At 43.5% G+C, this 14,869-nt stretch overlaps 2 protein-coding genes across 2 annotated transcripts; both read right to left on the reverse strand.

The window, feature by feature from the left end:
* Window positions 1-2,689: 2,689 nt before the first annotated feature.
* On the reverse strand, window positions 2,690-5,374 carry LOC121933251 (small serum protein 2-like). Its single transcript, XM_042472708.1, has 4 exons — window positions 5,214-5,374; window positions 4,992-5,088; window positions 4,487-4,616; window positions 2,690-3,266 (listed from the first exon to the last, which is right to left on the reverse strand). Exons 1-4 carry the CDS (start codon window positions 5,214-5,216, stop codon window positions 3,164-3,166), a joined length of 333 nt encoding a protein of 110 aa, XP_042328642.1. The 5' UTR covers window positions 5,217-5,374; the 3' UTR covers window positions 2,690-3,163.
* A 2,582-nt stretch (window positions 5,375-7,956) lies between these two features.
* Window positions 7,957-11,077, reverse strand: LOC121933250 (small serum protein 5-like). Its single transcript, XM_042472707.1, has 4 exons — window positions 10,923-11,077; window positions 9,892-9,985; window positions 9,354-9,483; window positions 7,957-8,694 (listed from the first exon to the last, which is right to left on the reverse strand). Exons 1-4 carry the CDS (start codon window positions 10,923-10,925, stop codon window positions 8,577-8,579), a joined length of 345 nt encoding a protein of 114 aa, XP_042328641.1. The 5' UTR covers window positions 10,926-11,077; the 3' UTR covers window positions 7,957-8,576.
* Window positions 11,078-14,869: the final 3,792 nt, after the last annotated feature.

Here is a 14,869-nt window from a genome sequence, read left to right on the forward strand (position 1 = left end):
TATTGCTGGATCCAATTTCATTCCAGGTGAAATCATATGTTCTGCATAACAAATGCCACCAGAATTGCAAAAGTGGCAAGTCCTCAAGGGATCTGTGTGCAGTTGTGGGGTTTCATTGGGGCAAAGCATGGTCTTAAGCCAATCCTATAATCCATGGCAGTTAAAATGGGGTCAAACTGCATTATTTCTGCATTGCAGATGTAGCCAAAGTCTGCTTGAAAATTGTACATTTTCAATGGTGTACATTTTTCGTTCTCTATGCATTTGTGTACTCATTATTCCCAGTGTGTGCACTTTTGTAAGGATTTCCTCTCCTTTAAATGAGTGGACAAAAGTGTGGCTTGTGGGCTGCATGCACCCTTCAGGGTTGTTTTTGTGGCCTCTGGGGGTCACAAAATCTGAGAGAAACTCTGAAGATCAGGGTTCAATTCCCCTCTATGGAATTGAATGTACCCCCTTCCCCATTGAAATGGAAGCTGAAAGCCTAACATGTTTGGGGATCTTTTAATTTAGGGTGAGAAAGGACACATAGTCTGAACCTAAGATGGCGAAGAGCACGGTGTGGTGGTTTGAGTGTTGGACTATGGAGACCAGGGTTCGAATCCTTGATTTGCCACAGAAACTTATGGGTAGCCTTGGGCACGTCACACTCTCTCAGCCTCAGAGCAATGCAGTCCTCCCCGAAATTTCACTATTCATTTCCCTTGCTTAACTTTTCCACTGACACAAGATGGCAGTGTCTGCACTTTGTATTTATATTTGAGAGCTGGTTAAAAAGACTGGTTAGTTTGCAGGGATTTCCACCCCTTGCTGCTGTTTTCAGAATATGCATGGAACTGAGGGATGCAAATCTTATCTCACCCTCACATATAGGAATAGATCATTTTAACTCTGCAAGGATGCACAACCTTAATGCACAAATTGCAAAGGCAAGGCATGGATGAAAGTGTTGTCTGTGGGACTCTGCTTCCACTGCTATCGGCACAACATATCCATTGCACAATGGGGACTTTTGGACCCCACTTGTGAAACAAGACACACATGTGTGCATGTCCCTAAGTGAATTCAATCTTATATGCAGTTGGTGGGCTGCATTCAATTTGGATTTTTGGGGTGGAACAGGGAGTTAAGTCATACTTCAGACAGGCTTCTTATGTAAAGTACCTTTATGTCTTTCCATCCCACATTTTTTTCTGAGATAGAAGAATGAGAAAACATTATCTTTTTGCTTTGAAATGTGCCAGATCTAAGCCCCTCTTTTAATTCCCCCCCTGAACAGATGTATTTCTTTTCAAACAGAGCTGGCGTAATCCCAGTTCCCAGCGTTCTTCATGTTTTTTATTGTCATCCCTGCAACAGAAGCATCTTTTTAATCTCCTCCAAGCAACACGGGAGAGTCATATTTCTATAAGGAGGCCTCAGGTGACTGTGAGAACGTTGGAGCTGCGCAGTTCTTATGCGCAGAATCCGTGTTGGACATGTCAGCTCTGTTTCCAGAGCAGAGGGATTATTATACTCATGGAAAAGGCAAGGAGGACATTGACATGCTGGAATGGCACCAGAGATGGGCAGCCAAGATTATCAAAGTGTGGCGTAGTGGCTTGAGTGTTGGACTATGGCTCTGGAGACCAGAGTTCGATTCCTGCTCAGCCTTGAAACCCACTGAGTGACCTTAGGGGAGTCACACACTCTCAACCTCAGGTAAAGGCAATGGCAACGTTGCCAACCTTTGGCTTAGGGTCATCATAAATCAGAAATGACCTGAGGGCACATAACAACAGAGTTCAAAAAAGTAACTTTTCCAAGCTCTGGTCAAAACTGTGGTACGGGCAGAGTTTGTCCTTTGTCCTTCCTATGGTTCTAGTCAGAGCTTAATCCTCTCATACTGGCTAGTATGGCAAGGAAATTGTCAAGAACAATGGGAGTTGTAGTTCAGGATACCTGGAGGACATATATTCTGGGGAAAGTCCATTTCCGGTTCTTCTTGTAACTCTGTGCCTTCCCTGTTTTGCAAAGATAACAGCAGTAAAGACAATCAATTCGGCACAGGCCAAAGTCCTTTGGCATTTGGAACAGGTGTCGCTTGCATCTGGCTTAATGATTTGCTGATTTATTCTGCAACGCTTCATGTACTCATTTGCTCCAAGGCTCCCTGTCGAGTTGGAACATGCTTTCTCCAGGTAGTTGTCCATTGGAAACAACCATCCTTTTCCCCCTTTCAGTTAAAATTTTATTCAGATGGATTAAATGTCAAGTGATTTGAATGCCCCCCCTTTAATGTGGATTAAATATCCATTGAAAATGATGCTCACCCCCCCTTTTTTGCTTTCAGTTGCTATCTTATTAATGTGGGTAGCATATTACTTGGTGGAAGATGAGACTCAGGGAGTGTAAGATTATTTGGTATGACCAGGGGATGGCTATGGCTGGGTACTGTGAGATCAGAGCTAAATAACAGTTCAGTTGTTCTGAACACAACATTATAAGCACTCTAGGTGTCAACTATTTTGGTCCCCACATTGTTGTGTAGCATAGTGCTTCTGATGTCGGGTGCATCTGCACTGCAGAGATAATGCAGTTTGATACCACAAACAGAAACATGAATTCATTTCCGGCAATCAGAATGCAAACATCCTCCTTGAACCCTATTCATGATTCATAGAAAATAAGCAAGTGACACACCAAGATGTGGGATTTGACTGGTTTATTTAAGTTCCAATAGATCAGGAATGGGCAATTCTGACAGGTCCAGGGACCACGGAGAAGGCACATGGGCTATCATGTCAGACTTTCATTTTGATCCACAGAAGGTTAGCATCATTTAAGGCAACTCTGCAATTGCAGCTCCAGAACCAGCTCAGCTACAGTCTCTGAGCAAACTCTGGAGGTTCACTGGGATAAAGTGAGCTTCATCTAGCATGGGAAACTGATAGGAAACGCATGTTCAAATCTTAGGTAAGGAGACCCTGCAGCCCATTGAAGCCATTTCAAGAGCAGAGGTTCACTCACTGTTCCAGCCCCAAAAATGGTTGGGCTGTGAATTCTGAAAATGTCAAAGGCCACAAAAACATCCCTAGGAGCCACATGTGGCCCCGAGGCATCCTTTGTGCCCACTCCTGCCATGGCAAAAAGGAAGGGGGTGATGTCTTTAAGATGGTTGGGTTTAACATAGCTTAGTGGGGTCATCAAGTTTGTACAACTTATATTCACACGCTTCTCGATCTAAGATTGCTTTGCATCCCGGACCAGCAGCCACACCACCGTACCTGAAACGTAAAAAGAAAACAGGTTTCAATCAGTATCCACCTACCTTGCAACAATATTTTAAGGAACTCTATTTTTCAATCTACTAAAGATCTTGTCACTAAAAGAAAATGCGGGGAGGGCTAGAATGACTTGGAAAGGCCTAAAAACAAGCATCAGGTTGAGTCTCCTTATCCAGAATTCCAAAATCCAAAATACTGTATTCCAGAATCCCAGATTGTCCACAGAGGTGGCTGAGACAGGGATACCTTTGCTTCCGGGTGGTTCAGTCGACACAAACATTGTTTCACACACAAAAATGTTTAAAATATAACTATAAATTGTATAAAATTAACTTATGTATATATGAAACATAAATGAAGCAAGGCACAGTTACAACACTCAAAGGTTTCCAAAGATGGTGAATACAAAGAAAGAGACAGGTGATTCTGCTGTGTTAAATGGCAATGCTAAGCAACAAGTGGAGAGACAAATGAATGGGAAACAGTGTGTGCAACCAGCTGCATCACACCTGAATGGACATCTGCATATGCAATGGCTCTGCAGTCACAGGTCTGCTTCTGTGACTTTACATTGGATACAGATGTTGCGCATGTGGCAGAAGTGTCCAACCATTTCTCTAGGGAACTCATACATGCACAAATAATTTGGCCAACCCCCCCCCCCCCAGAAGACTAGGACTGGGAAGGGCAGCTATGAAAGAACTAGGAAATAACCTGATGCTTAAAAACATACAACTGAGCACTATTGTCCAAGCCATTGTATTTCCCATCACTGTGTATGGATGCAAGAGCTGGGCAGTGAAGAAAGTGGATACAACATCAACTCATTTGAGACGTGGCCCTAGAGAAGAGTGCTGAGGGACACTCCAGACAGCCAAAAGGACAAACAAATGGGTCCTTGAACAGATCAAGCCGGAAATCTCCCTGGAAGCCGATACAACCAAATTGAGGCTGTCGTACTTTGGTCACGTCATGAGAAGGAACAACTCATTGGAAAAGACAATAATGCTGGGAAAGGTGGAGCAGAAAGAGAGGAAGGCCAACATGGCAGAGGGCTAGACTCCATCAGGGAGGCCATAGGTCTGGATTTACAGGACCTGAGCAGAGCAGTGGAGGAGAGGGAGCTTTGGAGATGCTCACCCATCATGAGTCAGAGTAGACTCAAAGGCAGTTAGCAACAATAAATTGGGGTAATACATTCTCTTGTGCATTTTGCTTACCTGGAACAGCAGTGCATTCCTTCTGTGCCACAGGAACATCTCATGCAATGAGAGGAATTCCAGATAGACCCAATGGGGTGCCTTATTCCATCAAAAACATCAGCACAGTCCTCTGGGATCACCCTCGTTCCTAAGGGATAAAATCCAGTTAGACTTCAGCTCCAGCAGAATTCTGGAAGCAGAGGTGACTATGGAAAACCTTCCACTGCAATGCAGGGACCGGGGAACGGCAAATGAAATTAACCTATACTTAGTTACAAGAGCCCCTAAAGGATGGCTCTCATGTGTAAGCCAACCAATATGACTGTGGTTGTAGACCCATTGCTGCTCCCTTCCCAGATAAAGAGACCCCAAAGACTAACTAATGTCTTGAAGAAGGGAGATGTTGTGTGTGACCTCCAGAGATAAGGAGAAAGGCAAAGGAAAGAAGAAGTGACTTCAAAGGATCACTGGTCACTTTATCCAAGCATTGACACCTCTTCATTTCCAACCATGAAAACATTACCATCCTCTTTCACAATTACTGTAACTCCTTTGTAGAAGCAGAATCCAGAGCAGACGCTGAGGGCGATGCAGATGGCAGCCAGGCAGAGGAGGGATTTCTGGAAAAGACAACATTGTGGGGCAGGAGTCAGACATACTTTCATACTTTGGATAGCATGAGATGATGAGACTCACAGGAAAAGCAGAAAGCAGTAAGGAAAGAGGAAGGCATAGTTTTGCTTACCATCTTGGCTTCCCTCTACGGACTTCTGAAAGACCCTGGTTGGCGAGAATAAACACCTCTGATCCCGGATGAGTCTGGGGTGGTTGCTACTGTCAGAGGATCCTTTCTCCCTAAATATATACCCGCAGGGAGGAAGTGCAAAACTATGGGAAGGACCTCCTGTGCCTTAATGTCGCACAGGGCAAAGTGTGCCAGAAAACTGTTTGATGTGAAGAAATCCTTTTCTTCCCAATTAGCCAATGTTTGTTTTGTTGAGAACTAAGAGAGGAATGGCCAAGTTTCTATCCAGCTCAAGGGCGTATGGCGATAAGAGTGGTGACCTGTTGGTGTGGTTCTCCTGCCTCTGCCTGAAGCCTCCCAACCTACAGTCAAGAGCCCAATATCATTGTTGTTTGTTGTCAAGTCAGCTTCAATGTACGGCAGCCTAAGCTATAGTCAAGGCCTGCAAACGTAGGACCTTATCATACTAGCCTCTTCTTGCTCAGCAATACTGGGACCGCATCTCAAGAAATGAGAAGAAGACTAGGAAGGGGATGGGCAGCTATGAGAGAACTAGAAAAGATCCCAAAAAGTAATGACAAAGAACTGAACACTAAAGTTAGAATCTTAAAGTTAAAAAAGTTAAAGTTAAAAAAGACAAATAAATGGGTTCTGGAAGAGATCAGACCAGAGCTCTCCTTGGAAGCCATGATGATGAAGTTGAGGCTGTTACACTTTGGCCTTATCATGAGAAGGCATGGATCATTGGAAATGGCAATAATGCTAGGAAAGATCGAGGGATGTAGAAAGAGAAGAAACTGTATGCAAAATGGATGGACTCAGTTAAGTATGAATTTACAAGACCTAAGCAGAGCAGTGGAGGACAGGGGTTCTTGGAGAGGTCCTATCCATAGGGTCGCCAGGAGTTAAGGACAACTCGAGGGCACAAAAGAGCTATACTCCCGCTTTGGTTATGGTCCTGTCTGCCCTGGCTAGATAAATCTGGGGGCAGCCCAAAGTATCCTCACCCCAGAGCTACCCCAACATCCCCACATTACCTTAGCCCTCGGTTCTCATGCCCAGCCACCGCTGTCACGAGTTGTTCACTTCTGAGATCAGAATGAAGTGCGCAATCTCAGTCGCATGGTTGGACACCTTGAGACCTCAGAGTGAAGGGACCCACGGCCCCAGTGCCAGCACCAGTGGTATGCAAAGATACCTAATAAAGGAAAATGGGTGAATCACATCCTTGTTTGTTTTGCCGTTTTGGATTAAAGAACAGGACAGCCTAATAATGTTTAAACTGAAGATATCATTTTTTTCTCCAGAATTTGTTGGTGTTTGTTTACTGCAGAGATAAAGGGAGCATTGGAAGAGTCGTATCATGTTCAGAGGTTAAAACTGATAAGGCTGGCAACTGATCCTGGGGTCTTTTGAGTCCCAACTGTAGCCTGGTATATCCTGCCCAGGAGTGTCAAAGTCAGCAAAACGCAGCATCTGAAGTGAAACAGTTCTTTCAGTGCTTCCTCATCCAACCAATTTGGGTGAATCTGATTTCACAATAAACAGGGCAAGGCCATGTTCTGTGCATTTGGGCAAGCAATCTAACCGTTTCCTGGAAAAGCTACCAGTTCTGTCTCATACATGCCCACATCTCTCTTACGCATCTCAGGCACCGTTGCTCTATAGACAGGAATGGAAAGAAAAATCATAATCCCGACCAGAGTCCTGTTGGTGACTTACATTTTTGTAAGTGGAAATATATCTGCGGGGATTAGAATTGGGTCGTTCTGGAAAGTCCATATCCAGTCAAGGGCTCCTGTTATATGACTACATAGGGAAGCCAGCCAAGTGACCCAGGCCAGGTTGCCATATTCCATTCCCTCATGTCTGGGCATTTGATTTACATATTGTGCAAATTATTATAATTATGCCTATTACTAATTTGCATTAAGAACATGAATCATTGTGCTTTTTCAGCCATTATATTTCAACCTCAGTACCACTATCAAGCCAAGTGCTCTTTTCCCTCTTCTTTCTCCCATGTCTGGTGTGCATCCTGGTATGCATCTTTGCAATTCACTAGCAAGGTTTCTGAATGCCTTTGCTATATAGCTAAGTGTAAGTAAAATTAATCAATGCCCACCATCACAGAGATTTCTGTTCAGGATTTCTGACAGCTGGGAAACCCCATAAGGAAAAATCACTTGTATGAACTTTCAAGTTGACTGTGATAGGCTTTTAATGTTGTGATGTGTTGTTTTGATGGCCTTCATATAGTTTTTACTGGATTTTAGTGGTTGTTACGTTGTTATGTTGTTGTTATGTACCTTCAGATGATTTCCAATTTAGGGTGACCCAAAGGCAACAAGATCAGAGGGATTTCTTGGCAAGATTTGTTCAGAGGAGGTTTGCATTTCTCCAAGGCTGAATGTATAAGGCTTGCCCAATGTAACCCAGTGGGTTTCCATGCCCAAGTGGGGATTCATAACCCATCTGCAGAATTTTATAGCATTGAGCCATGGCAGTTAAAATGGTATCAAACTGGATTATTTCTGCAGTGTGGAGGCAGCCTCAGAATCTCAGGGGCAAATGGGCTTCCTTCAGAGAAAAAGACCAGCATCGGAGGATGTGGCCTGAGCAGAGGATCTTGCCTTAAAGAGAACTAAAAGAAGCATGAATTCATTTCAGGCAACCAAAATGCAAACATCCTCCTTGAATCCCTGTTCATCATATATAGAAAATAAGCAAGGGGAACATCAAGTTGTGGGATTGACTGGTTTATTTAGGTTTCCATAGATCAGGAGTGGGCAACTGTGACAGGTCTGGGGACCACTGTGAGGGTACATGCGCTACTGTGTAAGACTTTCATTTTGATCCACAGAGGTTTAGTATAATTTTTATTGTATTTTATCCAAGACAGCCCTGCAATTGCATCTGCAGAACCAGCTCAGCAACAGTCTCTTCATTCCTTGCAAACTCTGGATGTTCACTGAGCTAAAGTGAGATCTTAGATAAGGGATATGGCCAACTATGGCAAATCTATGAGCCACTTGTATGTCCCATGGCCCTCAGGGGTCTACAAGGATTACAAAACAGAATCAAAATAAAATAAAACAAGAAAACCAAAGTGGCTGGAAGTCTACTTCTGGTTCTCAAAAAAGAAAGAAAGTAATTTTTGCTATTAAAGAGTCCAGGAGATCTTGCAGCCCATTGAAACCATTCCAGGAGCAGCAGTTCAGTCACTGTTTTGGTCCAAAAAAAGGTTGGGTTATGAATTCTGGACGTGTCAAGGGCCACAAAAACATGCCCGAGGGCCACATGTGACCCCAAGACAGCCTTTTGCCCATACTTGCTGTGATGGAAAGGAAGGGGATGTTGTTTTTAAGATGCTGAGGATAAACATGGCTTAGTGGGGTCATCATCTTCAAAGAACTTGTGTTCACACGTTTCTGGATCTACGATTCCTCTGCACCCTTGGAGAGTGGCAGTCCCACCGTACCTGAAACGCAAAGAGGAGAACAGATATTCAGTCAACATTTGCCCCGACTTGCAAAGCTCAGCAGTCCCTTGTCATCTGGAGGTTAGGAACAAATGCCTTTCAGGACCCTTACAAGGTAAAGATTCTTGACCAGCAAGTCAAAAGACTAAATTCTTACTCTATAATAAAGATCCCACTATACTTAGAAGAGCCACAACTTTTCCATTGGCCTTAGCCAAGACATGTGCCAACCCAACCACACAAGAGGACAGAATAGAAATATGAAGTAATCTCAAATGAAACGGAATGAACTATGTATTGCCATAAAGATTGTCACATATGTGTCACTCAAGAAGGTTCTAATTTTTAATCTGGTTTGAATGCCATCTCAAATGTGATGTTTTCATACACCATTTATTTATTATTTTTATACCACACCTATCCTTTTTTAGGATGACCTACGGTCATGTATAATAAATGTGAGTAACTGAATGACCATACTTGAATGCGCATCTGCACATGCGCAGCAATGCCTCTCCATCCACAACTCTTCTTCCGTGGCTTTAAATTAGATACAGATGTTGGTTATGTGGCAGAAGCATCCAACCTCTTCTAGAGGGAACTCACAGAAATCACCAACGAAAATGTGGGCAATAAATGCTCTTTCCCCTTTGGCTTACCTGGCACAGCATTCCATCCCGTCGGTGCCACAGGAGCATCTCATGCATTCAGCTGAGTTCCAGACAGACCCAATGGGGTGCCTGCTTTCATCAAAAACATCGATGCACTCATCTGGCATCACCGACTTTCCTGGGGAATAAAAGGGTGAAGTAAGCTTGGCAGGTGAGGAGGAAGCCAAAGGAAGGAGAAAGTGTCCTCAACTGATGAAGAGGAGGTCAAAGCAAAAGGGGGAGATGTCCTCAACAGGTGAGGAGGAAGCCAAAGGAAGTAACTTCGACAGGTGAGAAGGAAGCCAAAGGAATAAGGAAATAACTTCGACAGGTAAGAAGGAAGCCAAAAGAAGGAGGGAGTAACTTCGACAGGTGAGAAGGAAGCCAAAGGAATAAGGAAGTAACTTCGACAGGTGAAAAGGAAGCCAAAGGAATAACTTCGACAAGTGAGAAGGACGCCAGATGGAAAAGAGGGAAGTGACCTCAATAAGTAAGGAAGACCACTTTAAAAGCACTGACACCTCATTCCCAACAGTGAAAACATTACCATCCACAGTCTTCATTTTGAGTGTGTCCCTGAAGCAGAATCCAGAGCAGACGCTGAGCATGATGCACATGGCAGTCAGACAGAGGAGGGATTTCTGGAAAAGACGGAACATTGCAGGTGCGCATGACGGAGTGGGAAGGGAGTCAGACACGATGGGTTTTAACATCAGTTTTTATTTTGAGCAAAAGAAAAAAAATTATTTGGGGAACTTCCCAAAAGTAAAAAGGTGTCGTTTTTATCCACTTTCTATTTGCTTTATTCTTGTGTTATTTCTGTTTGGTGCAAAGATGTATAAAAAGCCTCCTGCATTTGCGGGTTTTTTCTACTTTTAAAATCCCATTTCTGAGCGGGACTCATCTAGTATGATAAGGCTCATACTTTGAGCATATCATGAGAAGGCCATAAGAAAAGAGGAAGACTGCATTACAGATGGATCGAGTCGGTCAAGGAAAACATGACCGCTCTCAGTCTGCATGATGTGAGCAAAGAGGTTGGTGATCCTGGAGGTCTCTCATTCATTGGCTTTCCATCACTTGATGGCAAATCACCACCATCACCAAAATCTCCAAAATAGATTCGGTACCTTTAATGTTCACAATTCCTCTGCATCCATGGAGTCAGACAACCATGGTTTGCAAATATCCTACAAAACATACGGATTGCAAAAGGCAAGCCTTGATTTTGCTATTTTCCATAAGGGACAACATTTTTACTATGCCATTATAGATAATGAGACTTGAGCATCCATGGATTTGGGGATCCATGGGGAGCCCTGGAACCAAACCCCAGCAGATACCAAGGACCCACTGTATAATCTGGATTTACTGCCTCACTGACATGGGATCCTCTTGCTGCCATGGATCCATACTGAGTGCCAGTCGAGCGTCATTCATCAGTGAAATGCTGGAGGGTATAGTTGCACAGCCCCAGGCTGCTTGATGTTAAATCTGCAGCCTTTTCGGCACCATGATCCAGCCCAGATCCAAGGAAAGAAAAACAGCTATAGTAGAAGACCAAACAATTTTACTTACCATCTTGGCTTCTCTCTATGTACCCCAATTGGCACGAAAACGGCACCTCTGATCTGGAGCGAGTGTGAAGTTGTTGCTGCTATCTCTGGGACCTTTTCCTCCCAAATATAAGCCAGCAGAGAGAGGAGGTGCACACAAAACTATGGGAAGGGCTTCCTTTGCCCTGACCTTTTACAAGGCAAAGTGTAATTGAAAACTGTTTGGTGTGGAGAAATCCATTTCTTCAGAATTCAGTAATGTTTGTTTTCTCAGGAACTAAATGGAGAGCTGCCAAATTTCTAACATACTCAGAGGTTTACACTGGTGTCTGTTGCCCATTTGGGTTGGCCCAATAAAGACAACACTTGCTTTGTGGATTTTAGATATTGCGCTTTGCCATATGGCCAACGTTTATTGTTATTGCGGCCACATATGAAGAGCAAGCAAAGAATCAGCCATCTTTTAAACTGATTCCTCGTGGAAAAGTTGAGCGCTAGATGCTCAATTCTAACCATGCAACAAAAGTGATATCATAGCAAAACACAGGAGAGATCTTTACTGAAGGCAAACACTGTCTCCTTGTCCCACCTGTTGCACCATCAAATTGAATATGAATGTTTTATTATGGTATAATCCCATCTCTGATCAATACAAAAGGGATTCTTGGATCATGTCTAGAGTGGAGGCCACACAATTCATCTCCCCTTTCCTTTCTTCCTTTTTCTTTATGTCTCTGTGTTGTTCCAGCTCTGAAATGCATGAGGGCCCACTGGGATGAATTACATATAAGACGTTTGCCTGTCATTGGAAACAAAATGAGGTGCAGGTTTACGATTCAGGTTCAAATTCCCTATCAGTAAGCAAATACAGGTTGAGTCCCCCCTTTTTCAAAATGCTTGGAACCAGACTTTTTTGCAACGTGGGTTTTGGATTTTGAAATATTCGCATATACATAATGAGTTACCTTGGAGCTGGGACCCAAGTCCAAACATGAAATTCATATATGTTTCATAGGCACCTTATACACTTGGCCTGGAGTTGAATTTGTGAATGCAGAGCCTGCAGATCCAGAAGACTGACTGAACAAGCATCAATGGAAACAGGAGAGAGACCGGGAGAAAGGTTCGACTGTGTCATTTATTCAGCTCCCATTAAGAGGTCGGGGTACATGGCTTGGAGGGGTCTCCAATTTCATGGACGATGTAAGTACACGTTTCTGCATTTAAAATCACACCACATCCAGGAAACGATGCGTACTGAGGATATCTGAACAAACAAATGATATGTAAAGTATGATTTTTTAAAAACAAAAATATTACAGATTTTTAAAGGTTCTCTTCTTTGACACATGAATTGTACATTTAACATTTCACTAGGAGCCAAGACTTATTATTATTATTATAGTTTATTTCTATAGCGCTGTAAATGTACACAGCGCTTTACATACAAATAACCAAATCAATAAAAATATAAAACCTGCCAATGGCGTACAATCTACAAAATACATATAAACAACAAGTAATAATATAAAACGGAATTGGTTAAAAAAAAATAAAGCCGGCAACAATTAAAACATCAACACCCATTATCTAATCACTATCTAATCTATGATGCTGTGCGCTGCTCCGCGATGCACGGAGTATCGTGACGCACCTCCAGCACCGTGTCCAAATGACGTGGTGCTGAAGGGACGACATACAGCTGTGCCACCGCAGCTATGGCACCCTTTGGAGGGTGCAAAAAGGAGATGCATTTTGCAGTTCCTTTTTGTGCCCTCCAGAGACCAGATCAACATGAGGCTGCCACAGCCCCGATCCGGCCACGAAAGGAACGGCTTCGTGCCCCCCATCTGTACAGTCCCCCAACCCAACTCTATTTTCAGCAGAGTTGCACTAGAGAAAACATATTAATCAAAGCCTCAAATAACCAAAGCTGCAAATGTGGAGGGCCGACTCTTATCATGAAAGCCTTTGGAAGTGCTATCATGCTGAGGAAGCTCAGGGACATAGCCAGGATTTTGGGAAGGAGGGGGTCCAGACTAAGTGCCATCATTATAATGGGGATTGGGTGCAGCAGCGCAGTGGCATGCACCATTCATTGTATCTAACCAAAGGGGGGAGTCCAGACCCCATGGACCCACCCACCCCCCGGCTATATCCGTGGGATGCTCTGGGGCTTCCAGGCCCCCCTCCAGCTCTGCATTGCTCTGTCCAACATGCAAAGAGAACTGGTTGCTTTCCCCATTGCTTTTGGCAGGATGCCCTATGAGAAAGGTATAAATGCAGTGCCAGTTTAGGCACTGGACTCACCTGAGGCAGCATGTGACTTCACGTTCCTCGCATTTGCATTGCAGGCAATCGACCGTATTCCACACGGCACCCAAGGGATAACTGCGCCCGTCGTAAGGATCGGCACAGCTGGCCGAAGGCTCCAGCGCATCTGGAAGGGGAATTCCTCTCAGTTTTTACAGCCATCAAGCCAAGACCAATGAAGATCAGCAAAAAGCAGCTCAAGAAATCACAGGTTAATAGTGAGTGCCTCCGTTACAACGTTCAATAGGAGAATGGCATCTCCAAGTCCCTTATGGGAGGTATTATTACTATTATTATTATTATTATTATTGCATTAATCTGTATGGCAGAGATTTCCATCCCATTGATTCTGTCCATGGGGGCTTGGACAAAAGGCTCTCAACACCCTTCGAAAGAGGAAAGGGGGTCAATGGTACGACTGTGGATGTAATGTGCACATTGATCCTTTGGAAAGGCGGTTTATAAATAAAATTTATTATTATTTATTATTATTTATTATTATTATATGTACAGTTCTGTGGCCCCTGATCCCAAGCGAGTGTCAAGCATCTAGTGATGCCCCTGTTTGGAAGGGGAGATACCTATCCTACTTCCTCCCGACAAACCATTTCCTACCATCAAATGACCCTTTATCCAAAGAAACAAACTGGTTGATATTACCATTGCTCAATTCTGTATTTATGGGATGACGGATGCAAGATCCATTGCTCAGAGCCAGAGATATAGACAAGATGATCAGACTGAAGAGGACTTTCTGAAAGAGAAGCAAAACAACAACAACCAGCCAGTATGAGAAGCTAGGTTTGGGATGGGATTTATCGGCTAATGCCAGGAATCCATGCAGGCTGGTGGCACCAATGTCTCCAGATGTTTAAAGGAGTTTTGCAAGGTATTTGCAGGACCCAAACAACAACACTTCTCAGAGTTCCTCTAAAATTTAGATTAAATTACAGAATCATGCTTGGAGTGCTTTGGAAGTTTCCTGAAGTCCTGAACTTCCCTCAGACAAAACTGTTTTGTGTTAATTTTGCGATAAGACTCCTTTTCATTGCTCAGACTGTGATGAATGTATGGTATCTTAGCTTCAAACGATGCTTGACTGTAGCAGACCACTGTACAGTTTGGCAAAATACAGCGATAGCTAGTATCTCCCATGTCGTGACTATAGAGAATCCGCTCTGGAGTTTAATAGACATTTTGAAAGCTGTATCCAAGGTGCATTAACCCTTATTGCAGAAAAGATCCAGCCGCCTTGATAACAAGATTGGTGATACCTCCATGACGTTGGCATCCTCACCTTCCCCTATGTATCTCAAGGTTCAGATGCTGATTATGGGTCCCTTTTCACAACTCAAAAGAAGGTACAAGGTTACTCTGCACCCTTCTTTGCATGCTTCCTTGACCTCAGATGAAGCTAACTTGATGGGGATACAAAGAATGGGACTTCAGGGACTCCTCTTATTTTTAGCATGAACAGAACGAAGAGCCAGGCAGAAAGGAGCATCCACGAACTTTAGTATGTCCCCTTTTTAAAGCAGATTTTGAAAACCAGTTTCTATGGGTTTATTCCACAATTATTCCTGTATTCCTGTTTTTATGCTCAAAACCAAACTGGGAGTATTTTTACAATGGGAAAGGTTGGAGGCAGCTATGCCA

This window comes from Sceloporus undulatus, chromosome 6 (genome assembly GCF_019175285.1).
Source record: "Sceloporus undulatus isolate JIND9_A2432 ecotype Alabama chromosome 6, SceUnd_v1.1, whole genome shotgun sequence".
Taxonomy (NCBI): Eukaryota; Metazoa; Chordata; class Lepidosauria; order Squamata; family Phrynosomatidae; genus Sceloporus; species Sceloporus undulatus.

Excerpts from the sequence above, each read along its gene's own strand:
- LOC121933251 (XM_042472708.1), bottom strand. Across the intron at positions 4,617-4,991 it reads AGTAATTGTGAAAGAGGATG|GAACGAGGGTGATCCCAGAG; the intron begins GTAATGTTTTCA and ends TTTATCCCTTAG. Across the intron at positions 3,267-4,486 it reads GGAATGCACTGCTGTTCCAG|GTACGGTGGTGTGGCTGCTG; the intron begins GTAAGCAAAATG and ends TTTACGTTTCAG.
- LOC121933250 (XM_042472707.1), bottom strand. Across the intron at positions 9,484-9,891 it reads CAAAATGAAGACTGTGGATG|GAAAGTCGGTGATGCCAGAT; the intron begins GTAATGTTTTCA and ends TTTATTCCCCAG. Across the intron at positions 8,695-9,353 it reads GGGATGGAATGCTGTGCCAG|GTACGGTGGGACTGCCACTC; the intron begins GTAAGCCAAAGG and ends TTTGCGTTTCAG.